The sequence below is a fragment of the Pyrgilauda ruficollis genome, unplaced genomic scaffold (assembly GCF_017590135.1).
Source record: "Pyrgilauda ruficollis isolate IOZ18807 unplaced genomic scaffold, ASM1759013v1 scaffold14, whole genome shotgun sequence".
In the NCBI taxonomy this organism is placed as follows: Eukaryota; Metazoa; Chordata; class Aves; order Passeriformes; family Passeridae; genus Pyrgilauda; species Pyrgilauda ruficollis.
In genome coordinates, this window is record NW_024512543.1 from 7,777,860 (window position 1) to 7,795,630 (window position 17,771).

General features: G+C 47.0%; 1 protein-coding gene across 1 annotated transcript; it reads right to left on the minus strand.

Moving 5' to 3' along the window:
• Nucleotides 1–4,660: 4,660 nt before the first annotated feature.
• Nucleotides 4,661–6,238, minus strand: LOC121349562 (transmembrane protein 151B-like). The gene has a single exon (XM_041460125.1). The coding sequence runs from the start codon at nt 6,209–6,211 to the stop codon at nt 4,814–4,816; it is 1,398 nt and encodes a 465-aa protein (XP_041316059.1). The 5' UTR covers nt 6,212–6,238; the 3' UTR covers nt 4,661–4,813.
• Nucleotides 6,239–17,771: the final 11,533 nt, after the last annotated feature.

Consider the following 17,771-nt stretch of genomic DNA (forward strand, 5'->3'; position numbering starts at 1 on the left):
CCCCCCCCCCCCCCAAGTAATTTGCATTTCTGATAGGAATTCCTAGGGGACTGGAGCAATGCCAAGAAGATTTCATTACTGCAATGGAAATGTCACTCCCTGCCCAGCCTCCTGCTACAATGAGGTAGCTGGGAGGAGACACTGACAAAGCCATCCATTCGAGTGCTTGTGGGAAGTCTAGTTGCACCTGGGAACAGGAAATCGCCGGGATCGCTGCAGCTCTTGGGCTGAGAGGTTCTGTGCTGGTGCATGCTAAAAGCTTCACGCACACTTGCTGTCACTGCTGCCTCTCCCCCAGGTATCCATCCAGCTACATGGTGTGTTTCTGCACTTGCACTCTCCAGAAGGTAGCTACTTTTGCAGAACTTAGTTGTCTCATGAGAATAAAATAAAGGTCATTAGAATAATGACATGTTTCTATGGTGTTTTCCTTCTAGGGATTTCTTCCAGCCCTACAATTATAGAAGCTTACGCTACACTGGTCCCATGGGCTCAGGAAGTGCTCCAGTTGTAGCATAGCACAGGCCAGATTCAGGGCTGGTGTAAGAGAGCGAAGCTTTGCTGGAAGCAGTAGACCAAGGGGGATTTTCCCCATCAAGGGATCTGACTTCAGCTGTTATGAGAAGGGCTTTGTATTAACAGTGATAGGCAGGAAGAGCCATATGAAAATTGGACTGAAATTCTGCACACGCTGCCGGTTGAAATGCAAACTGCAGTGGGAAAACTTACAGAGGAGTGCAGTATCACCATGCAGAAAGCAAAGCAACTGGTGAATCTTAAATGTTTTTAGGAACTGGAGACAAATAAACTCTCTTGGCCTCTTGTGCCACTCAATCAGCAGCACGGCTTTATTCTTCAGGCTGTAACATCAGTGACAGTGCTCACTGTTCACACACATAAGACACAGCTGTTGGCTCTCTGGATTACATTCTTTCCTTACTTCTGCTGCAATAGTGTTTTGCCACATCTCACCAGATGTGCTGGGAAGTGTAGGTATATTCCAGAAAATGCCTGAATACATATTATTATTATACAATAATCCAGAGGTGAATGCCCAGTGCTGGGAGACTTCTGAAGATAAAGAAAAAGAGAAGAAAGGACAAAAGGGAGGGAGTGGAAAGTGAGAAGGCAGAAGGAAGAAAAGTATTTGCTGGACTTCCTCACCTTCCTCTACTGTTCAACTTCTTCTAACTACTGAGACCCAACAGGACATCTGGAAGAGGTTATCCCAGTGAGAAAGCAAACCCACCCCCCCATTTCCACATGAGAAGCCATAGCCCTAAAAGTTCAACAAAAGCTGCTGGCACATGCCACTGCTCCACTGTCAGAGTAGTCAGTCTGCAACTGGATAGAAAATCCCTGTGTTTTGTACAAGGTGTTTTCTATAGAGCTGCCTGGTTTGCACTGGGATTCAAGAAGTTGTCTGCTCCATCCTTTGAGGTGGGATTCAAAAAGCAGCATTAATCCCTCCATTGCTAGGGGACAGATCCCTCATCCTGCATTGGGAGCCATGGCAATGGCAAGAACAAGGATGAAGTGGCATTCAAGGGTTGCAGGAGTACAGGAGTAGCTCTGCTCCACAGTGTAGTAGACCCAGGATGGCTATTCAAGTGCTTCCTGAATGGGAGATCTGTTGAAGCCAGCATATTTAGTCCCAGACTAAAACAAGATCTGCTCCCAACTTTTTGGTCACCACCAAAGGCTACAGCAAGTGACAGGAGGAAGCCTCATGCGTGTGAGGGCTTTTGCAGCTTAGGGCTGGCTTCTCAAATTAATGCCCCAAAACTGACCCAGAATACAGTGACTGAGGAAGCACAAACCCTGAGGACTTTCCAAAATTTGCCAAGGACACAGCTTGAGAGTTCCTGGATAGGGCAATGGCTTTTCAGGTCACTGAAAAGGACTAAACTGAGAATAAACTGTCTCCATTCTCTGCCCAGCCCATCATAATGGATTGTTCATGTCAGATAATAACAGTGTTTAACGTGGCCACTTCTGAGGACCCAAATATAACGCTCCATCTTGGCATACACGTGGGACAGAACTGGCCAACCCCACACCTCGGGTATGGTATTTAAAGCCACGTGTGGCTGCAGAAGCAACAGCAGCTCACAAGAAGGCTGAAACTCATCCTGCCTGTGTCTGGGCTAAGCTTACCATAACTGAGTTATGCTGCTCATTTGGGAATTCTCTTAGATACAGCTGAACTCTGTTCTCTTTGAATTTATATTATTCTACCATCTCTTCCCTTCTCTTTTCTTGTCTTCCTCTCAACCACCTTCAGAAACCAACTGTGTTGAAATATTTCAGCCTCTCTGTTTCAGCCTTGTCCAGCTCTTACATCTTTCATATGTGCTGGTTTTAACTTTCCATGTGAATACAGAGCAGGACAGGGAACTCTATTAAAGACTTGCATTTACTTTGTCTTCAGAATACCAGGATATCAGGTATGAGTCTGAGCTTCGAGTTCTGGCCTGATCCTTTCCTAGTTCCCAAGCTTTCCCAGCTCTGCCTGGGTGTGGCAGGTGGCATGATGTAGACGAGGGAAACTAGGATTGGGTCACATTGGTGGATTTAAATTTGGATTTTTCTCTGAGTTTCAAGGTTATCCAGTTTGGCCCCAGCTCAATCATAATCATCATCCCAAGCCCAAACATTGTTCCTCCACATGTCTGGGATGGTTATTTTTTTAGAGGTGATAAACTAACACATCATATGTGTTATCTGTCTTTTGTGATAAATGCCAAGCTGTCAGAATGAAAATGTCACATAAATCACACATGAAGTATTTACATTAAAAAAGATCAACTCATAAGAATTTTAAAAACATTTCTGATGGTGCCATCATTTGCAGCAGGTTAACCAGTTATTGCCAATGTTTCCATTTCTGGAGTTGAAATAAACATGGCACAACAAAACAGAGTCATCAAACAAAACCAGAATGTATTTAACATGGTGCAACAGTCAATGCCATAAGAAATCACCATATAAGTATGCAGAGTTACATATAATCTACACATATCAATATGACTTTACAAATTTCATATTACATGTTGATACACACAAAATGGACTTGGGAGGAAGCACTTGTTGCCAGCCCCTCTGAGGGCTCAGTTTCTTACCTACTTGTAAGGTAGGGTGAGACAACACTGGTTTTGAAAGTGACTGTATGTATTGCGATCGTATTGCATTCTCCTGTGAGTCAGAGTGGATAACAATCTCCACCAGCCACGTGACAAAAGGGTATGGAGCTTGCTGAGCATACAACCATCCCTTGTGGGAGGGAGGTTTGGCAGGTGAGAGGTCCCTGGTGGGTTCTCAGTGTGGCCACAAGGTTTTTGGACCAGCCCCGGCTCTCAGAGGGGTCAGGCCAGGGGGGCAGAGCCCACAGCCCAGAGTGTAGTGGCACGCTCTGTCAGGACCAGACACCTTCTGGATTTGGAGAGGCTGGCACTAATTCTGGAAGGTGCTACGCCTGCTCCAGGGGAAGCCTTGCAGGAAGAGCCTGGAGCCCCAGCAGGAGTGGCCAGTGGGGCTGGCTCCCAGCTGTGCTCTCTGCCTGGGGCTGGGGTGGCACCACATCTTGCCTGGGAAGGTGAAGTGGGCTACAGACCAAAAGCCCTCCTCAGGGCACACAGAAAGCTGAAAGGTAATGTAGGCAGTCCTACAACTGTTGTAATAGACACTGTGGGTGGAAGAGCTTCCTAACAGCTCCAGACTCTCTGTGGGAGGTAATACCATATTTACCTTTCCCTCTCCAGCCCCTCTCCCCTTGTCAAGCCTGTGCTGCCGCACTCAAGTCGAAGGAATGAAGCAACCACAAACCAGGCCTACTGTCCTAAAAATAGTGGCATTAACAGGGCACTAATCTACATTATGGCTCTCGATGATTGCTATCAGGGGTGGAGCTGGACAAGGTAAACTACAGCTGGAAATGCAGCAGCGTCTCTGCTGCAGACCAGGCAGGGCAGTGTGAGTAAAGGGCATTTTGCTATATTGGTGTACATCACTGCTCCTCAAAGAAAGTCCTCAGCATTTCTCAAGGGCTTCATTTGTGGCTGTGTGAGCAGTCAGTGACATTTGTGCCATGAAAACCTTACTTTTGCCCAATGGAAGATAATTACACCCCAAAAGATATCCTCACTGGCAAAACCCCAGAAAAACGGTAAAGCAGAAGCGAGAGAACTGAAAAAAAGGGAAGATGAGGGTAAAGCGAGAGGAGAAGAACATGAACAAAGGAGAGAAGGAATGACAAATGAAGAGGAAAAAAAAGGGGAAAATAAAATTTTAAAAAAAGCACCTCGTTTGGAGTTTGCAGGAGGTGACTCAGCACCTGCAGATCTGAATTCTCCTTCTGACTTGACTCTGGCTGGCTGTGTGCCTTGTGCCTTGCTCTATCTAAGGTTCTTACCTTGCAAAGCATCCAGGAGGGCAAATGTACTGGCAAAGCACAAGCATTTAAAATCCTCCAGCAGCCACAACAACCAAATGCTGTGACTGAAATGCAAAAAAAAAGAATGAGGGTGGGATGGGAGGAGAGGCAGGGAATCAAGGAGCAGAGGAAGGGTGAGGAGTGAAAGAGTGAGAGGAATGGGGAATGAAAAAATTGGGAGACCAGGTGGAGGGGGAGAAAATCTTGGAAATGAGGTTAGGTGTTGGTCAGAGTCTCTATGTCCTCTTGCAATAGCAGGGGGAAGAGCTGAAACTCATCCTGCTGACCTGCTGTAGAGACTGACACTTGCAGGCTCCCCATGGGTGTCACCTCTGCAATCCCTGTCCCAGAGCAGAGGAGCCAAACAACCCTGGAGGCCTGTCACAGAGAGGTTTCTAGGCAGGAGGAACGCCTAACGTAGAAATGCCGCCTGTCCTGCCCCTCCGGCCTGTGCACGATCAGGACGGGGAAGAATCGGGCGTCGTGGTAGGTGGGGGGGTTCTCGTTGACAGCCAGCTGGCTGGAGTAGGAGCAGCACTGCTCATCCTGGCAGCCCCGCTCTGCAATGCTGCTGCTGCGGCTCCTCCAGAGGCCTGTCCTGTGGGAGCCATGGATGCGGCAGAGGGAGAAGCGGCTGGTGTTGAGGGAGAGGCGGGAGTTGCCGCTGCAGCTGTGGAAAGCGTGGCGTGAGAAGATGGAGGAGGTGCTGGAGGCGCGGTTGCAGCGTTCACAGCCGTGGGCCGTTTCGCCGTAGCGACACACCGTGTAGCTGTTGTAGGCCGGGGAGCTGGCCAGGTCCATGAGCATGGCCTCCGAGTAGCTGGGGATCAGCTGCCGGTTGGTGCAGATGTGCCACTCCAGCTCGGTGCTGTCCTGCGTGCTGTCCCGGGGCATGCGGTACCGGTACAAGGGCTCCTCCGCCGTCGTGGGCGCCGTGTACTCCAGGCCCAGCAGCTTCTCCACGTGGTAATGGACATAGGCAGTCCGGTACTCTATGAGTACCCTGAGTGGCCACGAGATCATCAGGATGGCTGCCACCCAGAAAGCATAATGGGACACGTACCACGGGAGGTGATCCGGGTCTCCGTAGGCCATCATAAGCTCTTTAAAATCCACATTTTTGAGCTGCATGCCTTCCCTCACCTCCATGTAGTCATCTAGCCCCTCGATCTCCGTGAAGAAATGAGCTCTCTGAGTCAGGTAAGAGTTCTCAGACTCAATGTTGGCAAAGCTGAAGCACTTGGTGAACCTCAGCTTGGTGGCTGTATAGCTCTCCAAGCCCAGGAGCTCTTTGGAGATGTCCTTGTATCCACAGTGAGAGTAGTCAAACTCAGCTTCAGCCACGTGTGTGTTGACCCTCTCATGGTAGACCTGTGTGGTGGTGTAGGCATCACCGTTGCGGTACCGGGTCACCTGCCGGGTTCGCCGTACGAAGTGGTAGCTGATGGCCTTCCACCAGATGCACGGAGTGGCTTGCTGCATGCGGTTGATGCACTCATACACACTGTCCACGTCTGCCTTGTACTGCAGCTCCCTCTTGACGTGGCAGTGCCAGCACTCCACCAGGTACACTACGTACAGCATGGAGAGGAAGGCCAGCGGGATATAAACGTAGCCGTCCGAGCACGGGCTGTCATGGTAGATCATTGACTTGCCCTTGAAGGAGCTATCGAAGCTGAGCTTGGTGACTCTGGCCAGCTGACACCAGGCCACTGCACCCAGGCAGCCATACATGAGGATGGAGAGGAGGAGGCATTTCCAGTGGGACTCTCGGCACATGCAAGCACTCAGGGACTGTTTCACGGGGCGTTGCTTCAATCACACCGTGCAAGGGGAGAGAAAGACAAAGAGAGAGCGAGGAACCCGTCAGTCACGCTGCTTTGCACAACGCACACAGTGGCTGCTTGCCATCAAGGCTGTGTCTGGCTTTTCTCTTGACTGCCTGAGAACTGGGACACCACCCTACTTAATAAAAATGTCAATATAAACAGAAACACCCTGCCAGGGACAGAGGGCTCTTTCCTTGCTTCCTTCTGGCTCTGGGGAGGGAAGTTGTTTGTGCAGCAGTGACACGCTGTGCCTGCACCCTGGTCAGATGGGCACCTCTGCAGGGAGCAAGACAGGTCCCCATCTCCTTCTCCCTGCCTGCTGCCAGCATCATTTACACACCCTGCCATCTTCAAAGGTCAAGAGTGCTGAGCACGTGAACAGCCAAAAGCGTGGGGCTGTGGAATTGCCCCTTTGCTTTGCAAGTGCCCCATGCTTAAGTTCCCACATGCTGCTGTTGGGGAGGCTCAGGAGCAGTGTCTGTCGCAGAGCTGTGGCCCCACAGGTTGTGCCAGCACAGGAGGGCCAGCACTTCACGAAGCTAAAGCTGCTGCCTGACTCAGAGCTGACTCACATCCAACCCTGAAATCTACCAAATGATCGACACCATTTTCTTGGAGATGAGCCATCAGGAAAATGACTAGATTCAAGCACATTTCGTTGAAAAAATTGTCAAGATTACAGCACGATGCAGCATTGCTTCAGGCTGGTTACACCAGCTCTGACCTAAAATACTTGCAAGCTTCAGTGTTGAAGCTAAGGGTGTATGCGTGAATATTTAAAACAGCACACCCCCCTCTTTCAAGTCCCAAAAGTCAGGCTGGGAGCAGAGCTGGGTTCACACTCCTGTACTCCCACTTCGCCCCCTGAGAGGGCACAATTGCAGTCCTTACCCCAGCCCTGGTGCAGTGAATCAGCTGCATTGTCATGCGATGTTCAGCTATAAAGAAAAATGCCAAATGGAGCCAAGCAGCTCCAACAGAGTCGTGTCCCTGCAAAGAGCAGTGGCAGCATGAGTTACACCACTGGCAGGCAGCTGTCTGTCTGTAGAGAGTGCATGAAGAAAGATGCCCACTGCCCTAGTAGGTAATGAGGAGGGCTGCTCACATCCCTTTGGTTACTGCCATTCTCTGCCTCTCTCCTAACTGAGGAAATGACAGTGAGAAAGCAGATACACACTGATACTCATGCATCATCATGCCCTCTGCCGAGCCTGATTTCATGCAAAAATAGAAGCACACTGTTATTCCTTCTCCCAAGGGCCCACCTCTAATGCATCAAACTGCTCTGTAGATGCCAACAGACACTAGGTTCAGGAAATGTCTTCTCTTTCTTTCTCCACAGATAAATTTCTGCCACAGTAAAGCTTATCTTGGACATACAGTGGTTAGGACTGAAGTGATCTTGAACCAGCAAGGAATTTAAGAAGCAGCATCTTGTAACTAAGGAAATAATAGGATGGCGCCACTGGAAAGAGGAGTTTGCTGTCTTCTCAATAAGATGGAAATATTGGCATCTAACTTTGTAGGGCTGTAGGGTCAGATTTAATACTGCTTTGCTTTTTTTTTCCTGAGACAGATAACCACTTCTAAGAAACCACAGAGGGTTTTATGACTTGCTGTGAACACTGCAAAACTAAATTTCATGGGGTTTGGTTTTGATTTCATTTTTGTTTTAATCTGACACTGGGTAAGTGCAGAGTAATTTTACTGATTTTAAGAAGTTACACCAGTATACACTTGCAGGGACTTAGGGCAGAATCTGGCCCTTGATTCTTTCTTATGCATCCAGAAGGAATCTGTAAAAAAATTTATATTCTTATCCCAACAATTTTATACATGTGTCAGTATAAAGAATAACTATTCTGGACTGTATTCTGGCTTCTGTATTCTCTTTACAGCAAATGTAGAGAAGCTAAGTGGGTTATAAAGTACAGAGTACATAACTTCTGTAGGTAGGGCAGTGAAAAAAAACTCAGTACAGGTAAGAATAAGGCTGTTTTTCTTAGCCTTTTGCATGAAACTTAGAGGAAAGCCACAAGGTAGCTTCAGGCAGTCCCTAAATCAGCTAAAAAATAACTAGAGAAATTTTGGTAGTGAATCCCCTACGCACAGCCCATGTGCAGTCACGGAGAGTTTCAGCTCTTGAAACTCTTGTCAAATGCCCACTGCTCAGTCTCAGTGTGGTTACTGCCTCAACGTAGGCTTCTGCCCCCGCTGTACACTGGACCAGGTCAGAGCCCCAGGCTCTCCTGACTCATGGGAAACCCACTGGAAATTACTAACTTCTATTCTTTGTCTCTTCTTAACACAAAACTAGAGTTTTAAACTTCTATAGTAATGCAAAAATATAAAGTGTAATGAAGCTGTATCCTTTTTTATCTCCCCTGAAGGTTTTCTGAGGTGAAGAAAACTTTAACCATTAACATCTCTCTACTTCAGGCCCTGACACTGTGCAGAAGGAACAGCAGGACAATATCCCAACACATGAATTTGTGTTCTCATTCAGGCTTCTGCAGCTACCTCTCATTTAAAATCACTTATGGTTCACAGAGTGAACAGTGCCAGTGGACCCACCAAAAAATGCCCAGCAGTCAGTTTTAATGTGAGTGCTTAAATAGTCCATGCAGCTCCAGGAACCCCATTTTCTTCTATGACTTGTTGGAAGCACTGTCAGCCTGGCCCTGGGCACAGGTGACAAGGCTGTCCCATGCCAGTCAGGGCACTATTTGCCAAAGGCACTGCAATCCCACCTTCCCTTTATCTCACTTGCTTTGACTAACAACTTCTCTGTGGTCCAACCTACAACCCACAGGCTGGCTTCTGCCCAAGGGGTGGTTGAACCAGCCCTGCTGCTTAGGGCTATCAGAGGCCATATCAGAGTGGGCAAATGCCTCCTAATGTGCTCATCTCCATGAAATGCCATCTCCCCTTTGGGGGATGAGATAGCTCTTGTTCCACCAGTCCTAGAGCAGCACCCGGCTGGGTTGGCAGTAGCTCAGAGGTTTGCGGGTCCAAGATGACATTTCTGTATGCATTCTCTGGAGGCACTTCAAAAATGGTCTTCAACCCACTGGAAGAGCTAGATCAGCCCAAGACAGATTTTCTCCACTATTCTCACAGCAGCCTGCAAAAAAGGCAGCTTCTCTCCTCCTTGCACTAGTGAAGACAAGCAGCCATAGAGCTCACTGCCACATCTGATTCACACACCTACCAGTCCAGTTCAGCAGGGCCTTCATGTTCAAAACCCTTCAGTAAAAAACACAAGTTCTTTCACCTGGCTTTTCTGACCCACTGTATCACTCCTGCTGTTGTTCCTAAGCAAAGCCCAGTCTCTGCAGGTCCTCTGTTATAAAAGGATCCCTCTTCCAGGGTCTATCTCCACAGCTGTCCTGCCTGTTTCAAGTTCTGACCATGTTCATCTGGCCTATAACCCCCTATTTCTCCTTCTCTGAACTGATTATCTAACACAATTATACTATTAGAAACACTATTAGAATGTTAGTAAGAAAGATATTAAATAGAACATAACTACAATAAAGGTTCAGACACTCCAAAATCTCATAGGGAAATATATCTTTTCATCTCTCTCTGCACAACAGATTCATTAATATGTTAAAACAGTGGCTCTCAGACTTTATTAATTAACATACCACCTTCTTAAAAGAATTATGTTTGTGGTACTGTGTGGAATTTTCTCCTTTCCGTGCATAATGTTTCAGATTGAAACAGGGCAAGCTTGTATTTCTGGATGACTACAATAAATGCTTAAGGAAACTAATAATTTCCATGATAACTTGGGCTAGCCATTGAACAAGAGTTGCATTCTTTGAGGAATGCTGTGGCATCTGTGTTGTTTTCATGTGGAATAAAAGCATAACCCCTGGAAAATCTTGATAGAGAAACATAACTGAAAGAAATAAATGAAGAAAGAAAAGACAGAGAGCCTGACAGAAAGCCAGAGCCAAACAGAGAGTAGAATAGATGGAAGCTTAGTTGTCAGGCACTTTGTCTGCAAGCTAGAACTAAAGGGCTTGGTTCTCTAACCCAAACCAAGAGAGATGTCCTCCCTTTCCTGCTTGTGGGGGGCTTTGCTTTGGGCTTTGCTTCCAGCATTGACCAGGGAAACACCCTGACAGATTAAATGAGGCACAAGTTGCCCAGAGAAGTTGTGGATGTCCCATCACTGGAAGTGTTCAAGGCCAGGTCGGACAGGCTTTGAGCAACCTGGTCTAGTGCAACATGTCCCTGCCCATGGAAGGGGGCTGGAATGACAGGAGCTTTGAAGGTCACTTCCAACACAAACTGTTCTGTGATTCTACAACCACATATTGTGAAGGGGAATGCATTTGTCAAATCAAATGTTTCATCCAAAAGGTCCCAACCAACTCTGATGACAGTACAAATGGTAAAAATCCTGGTTTTGAATGGAATGCCATGAAGCAGCACAGCTGAGCTGTCAGTATCACTGTTTATGAATTTCAAGCTGTGTTAAATACACATGCTGTTAATAACATCTTGCTAGTCTCTGGCATGCTGCTGAACTGCTTTCAGAGGCCTCCCTTCTCATTGCACCTGACTGGATTGGAAACTCTGGTAACTCTTACCGAAACTATCCACAATCACATGCCGAAATTCACTTAACTCTTCCACACTTAGAAACAGTAACCAAAAAATATTTTCCAAATTCTTTAGTAGATGTCAGCATGAATGAGGAAAATGCCATGAGTGAGAGGTGACATGAGTGGGGAAGGCTGTGGGTGTCTGTGTTGTGAACCCTGTGGAGAGTGACAAGGTTTAGGGACAGCCTGCCCTGAGCTGTCCCTAGCCCCACAGCACTTCTCTGTGCTTGATTTTTCTGGCTCATTTCCAGAAAGCTCAGACAGAGCAAAGGCTGTGTACCACTCAGTCAGCTCCATATGGTTTGTTTGCTCTCTGGTGGTGTGGAGCACTCTGAGACGCTAAAATGATAGATGCTATTTAATTTGTGGCCATAGAAAATAGTCTGGAAATCCCTAACTGTTGATGGAGAACTGGAATTTCACCGACACCTGTAGGAGACAGGAGTTTCCAGGCTGGCAACATTTCAATTATTTCTTCTTTAAGAAACTCAGCTTGCAAATGATAAAACATCCAGGCAATGGCTGAAAGGGCAATTGCCTTCAAAGGCACTGCCTGATGGCAGATGCCCAAGATCAAAAGCATGTTTGCAAGGGCTGAGGTGAAGCCTCCTTTGCACAGGCATACCCACCCAGCTCCTCCTGGCTCAACAGCAGGCAGGTCAGGTTCTGGCTGCAGCAACCATAATTGAAACCACTCAAATGTGCTCTGTGTTATAGGAGAGTGCAGATTTGGGCTGTTAATCTCGCCTAGTGTAAAGAGGTGGAGAGAGAGAGTCAAGGGGATGTGCACAGCCTGGCACATCCCCTGCTTAACATCAGGAGCCGAGTGTGCTCTGGTGGCAGGAGCAAAGGCCTGGTGGTCAGTGTTTTGGCTCTCTGACCCATCCCCTGACTCCTCACAGGTGACCAGATTTAGGACACCGGTAGGTAAGTTGTACCTGGTAACCACCCTAACTGAGCCTGAAAGTGACTGCACTGGGGGTGGCCAAGAATGAAAAAAAATTACTTTCCCTCAAACCCTGACTTTTCCTTAAAAGGCATATTCAAAATGTAACACTGATGCTAAAGAATGAGAACAACACATTTCTGGGAAAGCAAATTGTGTTTATGATTCTAGGTCCCCTTTCTCTTGATGGATACATAGAACAAGTTAATTCCTCAAGGCAGAAGCCAAGGTGGTCTGGCTATCCCTGTTCCTCTAAAGGAGCTCCCCACTTAGCAGGAGGAGGAAGGGTCACACCCAGAGAAGCCCAGACTGATTCCACCAGCCCAGGTTTTTGAATGCCTAACCTGAAACTCTGGTGCCTCTGTTTTGCCAGTGTTGGCTCACTGCTTTTGCTGGCCTCTGGATACAAGTGCGGACAGAGCAGGACTCAGCCACCAGCCATCCACTAGTGGCTTTTAGGGATTCTTACTAGAGAATAAACAACCAGTTCTTCAGCCCTTACAGGCAGTCACGGAAATTTCTCCTACCAACTTTGCAAGATAATGTTGGGTCAGGAAGGTTCAGCTTATATTACAACCCAATTTACATTTACACTTTAAGACTGGAAGGCACTATGCCTTCTCCTCATATCTCCTGTGTCTCACAGGCAATGCAACTTCATTCTGCCATCCTATGGACAGCCCAGAAATCAGTGGCTGGTAAAAGTTCATCTTCCATAATTACACTGTTTTAACTGATAGCCTAAAAGAAATTAAGAACCTGCAATTCCTTTTGAAATTGTTCTGGTGATGAACTTCTATCACCTTTGTAATTTTGTCTTGCTTCAGCCCCCATTCATGGCAGGAGAATGCCCATTCTCCAAGTGATGAAAGACTTTTTTAATATGATTGCCTCCTCACCCAGAAGAGACTCCTCCATTCTGACACCTCTCAGCTTTCTTTTTGACAATTTAAAGGAGCCAAAGTCTTCAAGTCCTTCACTGCTCTACCTCTTTCTAGTGCTCTGCTCTCTCTTCAGCACCTTGAGATCCTTAAGTCTGTATCTTGCACGTAAATACAGGACTTCAGCACTTATTTCACTGGCATCATACCAAGAAATAAAATCACCTTCCAGTCCCACTCATTCCCCCTTTTTACTGTCTTCAAGGGTTGCATTAAGATATTTCTGCCCAGCAACATCCCAGGAGCTCATGTTCAACCTCTCATTCACTTGGCTCCCAGGTATTTTTTGAGTCACTCTCTTTTAGGACAGCTGAAAGGTTGGCTGTGCTCTCCACCCTGAAATGTGTAACTTCAGATTTGGCTTTGGATTGAGTAACTAAATTATCAAATTAAGGAGATCTCTAAACAGAATTGTGCTCATCTCGTCATTATAGACCTGCCTGCTAATGTTTGTGCCAACTGTAAATGCTACCAGCAGTGGTTTTATGCCTAATTCCAGTGAATAGTGTCAAATCTGGTAATTATTCCTGCAGAACTCTGCCAGTCTAACAGCTAAATACCCCATTAACTTATACAAGACAACTGTTTTCACAAAGCTAAGTGCCAATCACAAAAACAAGACTGTAAGCATTATGTGGACACTGAGGTGCTCCTCACATTTCCAGTGTTCACTGCCAGGAATAATTCCATGAGCAGTTCTGCAATATTAAGAGAAAACCTCCCAAAGCTTCAGTAGAGCACATTATCACCTAGATTGCCATGTATGACCTTCATCAGTAGCTGCATTTTACCCCAGAAGTAGCTGTGTAGCAGTGTGGGCTTGAAGCATCTCTCACTCTAGCTGCCTCAGTAGTGCTCATGGCATGCAAATAGTTACAGTGACACTGAAAAAACTCTTGGTTTATTTTCCCCTGCCAATTTTGAAAAAACCTTTTTTTTTTTTTTTCCTGCTGATTGTGACCAGCACAATAAATTTGAACTGAAAGTGCCAAACTGACATCAATAGAAGGGGAAGAAATAGCCTGTGATGTCTAAAGGAAATACAACAAATTATCTTGGAGTCACATTTTTGAAACATTTGATCTATAATTTTGACTAATCCCTGCTATTTCTTCATATGTGTCTATTGACAAAAGGACTTTTTCCTCTTCTGTCACACTTTATTCTTCAGTCTCCTTGAAAACTCCAGCACGAGCTATATAAGCAGAAAATATGCTGCCACAGCGTGAGTTTATTCTGTTTGTTTTGTGGACAATTGGAGCCCAAGCTTGACTGTCTGTGACTGGTTCACAGACAGGTACCTGTGTTCCCCAATTTCAAAAGCATTAAAATTCTCTTTTGGGGAAATCATGTCAAAAGCATTTCCTGTCCTTTTAAATCCCACGTGCGTTTGTCCTCGGTGGCTGACCTGAAGAGCTGCAAATTTGCTGAAGGAAAATGCCATCATGTCTAAAATGAAAGAGTGAGAGAAAACAGAGGGTAGCAAAGACGTGGCCTGAATGGAATTAAAGAAATGAGGGGGAAACACAGAAAGTGGGAAGAAGTGAAAGAGGGAAAAGATAGCCAGGACATGCTCCAAATGTGCCACTGAGACAGGGGAAGGGTGCTGGCAGGTGAGGACAGAGACCAGTCAGCCTGGGCAGGGGCAGGAGGGAATCATGCCCAAAGAAAGGACCTGGGTGAAGATTAATGGAGGCAGCACTGAGCCTGACAGCACCAAAGCACCCCATGAGCCAGCAGTTACCCCAGCTCATCCATGGCCTGGAAAGCAGATACTCCTGAATGGCTGCTTTCTCACTGCTGGGAACTTCTCCAGAAACAGATCTATGCCCCTCTCTCCTCCCCACAGCCTCGGGGGAAGGATAAGGCTGTGCTAAATTGAACCAGAGATTTCCAAGGAGGTGAGAGCATACTGCAGGGCTGAAGCTGCAGCTGTGTCTCAGCAGGATGTGGCATCACAGCATGCTCCTGCTCTCTGCCAAAACCTGGCTTTGGGGATACAAGGTGACTTGGCTGTCTTCAACAACAAAACAACCCCACATCTTGTGATTACTCATGTAAGCTAAGAGTCAATCTTCTATTTTTTTTCCTCTTATTTAGCAAGCGTAATCTTCCTGACCATGGGGAAAAAGGAACGGGGGAAACTCTGACAGAGGACTGCAAAAAAAGAGATAAAACCAGCTAAGAAAGGAAAAAAAATGGTGGATAAGTTAATATCAGCCATAACTGAATTTGGCCCTGTGGATTTATGCTTGTGATTAATATATCCCAATAAGATACTTGAGAGGGGAAGAGTAATCAATAACCACAAGTCATACACTTTAGCAGGTAGTGACCAGAGTCTGGATGAAAGAAGAATTTTGTCTTTAACTATGACAGACTCCTCAATCTTTGTCAAGACAGGGCAGGGGAGGATGTTCCACCTTCTGATGGCAGGATATAACACAGAGAGGACCGCTGAGTCCTTGCTAGACAAGCCCTAAGCTGTGCTATTAATCAGAACTGAGGAGAGCCCTTACACCAGGACCAGCCTCTGGTGCCACTTCTGCAGTGGACAGGGATGATGCAAGAACAAGGAGATTTCTATCTACTGTCCCCAATCAGCCACAACAGATGTGGGTACAGCTATCATCTTCCAGCTCCTTAGGTGATCCTGGTGATAGACCAGCCTAAGAAGTCTAGAGTGACCAGGGAGATGACAACTGCAGGAGAAGTGCAAACTCTCACTGCTTTCCAGGGCTAAATGAACTCCCAGGTCAGATGCTCATTAGTACAGTGAGAAGGAGCCTGACAGGCTGTGCTAACCCAGACCTTGGTGTAATAGTGGGCAGAAGCGCTCCTCCATCACGTGACCCAATCCTGGCACCACATGGGGTATCAGTAATAAGGCCTGGTAAGGAGAAAGGGAGATATTACAACAGCCATCTCATCAATCCCCTCCCAGGGAGCCTGAAACAAAATGCCTCCTGCCATCCGTCTTGAACGGCAAGAAGCCCATTACCCCTAGCTCCTGCTGAGCCAGTAGCACGGAAAGGGAAATACAAGGGATAGAAGGCAACCAAGAAAAGGCCATTTTGCATCAAAGACAATCTCCCTTTAGTCCCTGAACACGTAGATTGGTTCCTGCACATCTATTTGCTCGTCTGCCACGGAACTCCTGTGAGAATAAAAAGTTCCTGCAGGCAGGGGCCATGATGTCAGTGTGCAGCAGAAAGGCTGTTACTAGGTTTGAAAATAAGAACCTGCATCATGCACTCCACGTGTTTGTAGCGTCACTGACTCAGGCGTTGGCAACTGCCCTCCTGTGGTGAGCAGGGATTGTCTGGTTTCTCATGATTTAAATACCTGTGGAGACATAATCTCCTCCTTCCATCAAGGGAGCTGTCAGGGGGAACACCTCAGGGTAGGCAGGTGCACAAAATGGTAACGTTAAATCCTTTCTGCAGCAGAGCCTATTGCAGAACAAGTCAGACCTATGAAAAGACACAAATCTTGCTGATCCACCTGAATTTCAGATGCTAGGATGCCCCTGAAATACCATACAAAGACAGTCTGTTCTTTCACATACTAATCATCCTCATGAATTCAAGCAGCATCTGAAGAGGAGGAAAGGAGAGGTCAGGACAGAAGGAGGAGCCTACAGTACTGTAAAATGTCAGATTCAGGATTAGGTCCTGAAGGATACATCTGAGTTCTTCAAGCAGAAATAAAGGAAATCCCAGACAAAAAAAGCCATTTGGATCCCTGCCAACATATATGCTGCTCATTACAGCAGGATGGAAAAGCCACTCAGTACAATACAAGGGTACATATGTGATTGTCATGAAGAATTTGGCCCTAAAGACGTCTGTAACTGATGCTTCCTCACGCTGCTCCAAGGAAAACTGTGCAGTTGCATCTTCAGTGCCAAGGAATCCTAGCAACAAAATGGTCACGATTTACAAAATAGAAATCAGGGCTATTTTTGTGGCAGCTTTTCACAAGATCACCAAAATGCTGCACTAACAAAATTACTGCCTTCCCCTCAAATTGCTGATGTTGCTGCCACTGGCTTTTGACTCCATACCAATAAAAAGAGCATATTTGGAGGCCGAGGATTTTTCCCAGTAATGCCAATGCTGGGTATGAGTTCATCAAGAAAGGAAAGCTGAGATTCAAGCGGCCTCAGAGCAAGAGAGTAACTCCAAGGACAGCTCTTTTTTCTACACCTTAAGGGCCCACCGTACTTAGCTCATATTACCTACTCCCCTGCCCTGAATATTGGTGGTTTCCAGTAGACATGGGGTAAATTTCACGGGTATAACTAAATGGCTTTTCTCAACACTTATCAGTTAACTGATAAAAACATCACGCAACCACAAGAAAGCTCCTGGGACGCAGTTCCCAGCCACTGTTGGACCAGTAAAGCCAAGCAAAGGACATGAGCCATAGGTGGCTGCGTCACTGGGTATTTTGCAGCCTGCCTCATGCCTAGGCAGCCTCCTGTCCCCCACCACAGCCAGCCATGCTGCACAGAGCTGCCCAGGCAGGTGCCCTTGCCCCTGCTCCCACACTGCAGGGACATCCTGAAAAAGGGCTGATGGCAGCATCCATCCATCTGTTTGTCCTGTGGCTGCAGAGTGGAGCAATCCTCAGCAGTGTGCTCCAGCCTCTGAAAGCCAGACCCAGCTCCCTGCACCCTGGCATGCTGTCAGCAGCACAAAAGTACCACGGCCCCAGGGATCAGCCAGGTGCAGCTTGCTGACTGGTGCACTGGTGTACATGCAGTGGCTTTGCTGAGATAAAGGGAAAACTGACACCAGCCAAGGGAAAACAGAAGGGACAGTGGGACCAGTCTTCAGTCCTTGAGGGATGGGGACAGCAGGGAAGGGAGAAGGGGAGAGTAGCTATCTGCCAGCCTCTGCTTGACAAAGTCTCTTCTGGGTTCAACAGGAACCCTGCAATGCTTGCTTTGCTCCCACCTTTACCCAGGAGATGCAGCTCCCCAGGGGTGAGAGAGGAGCA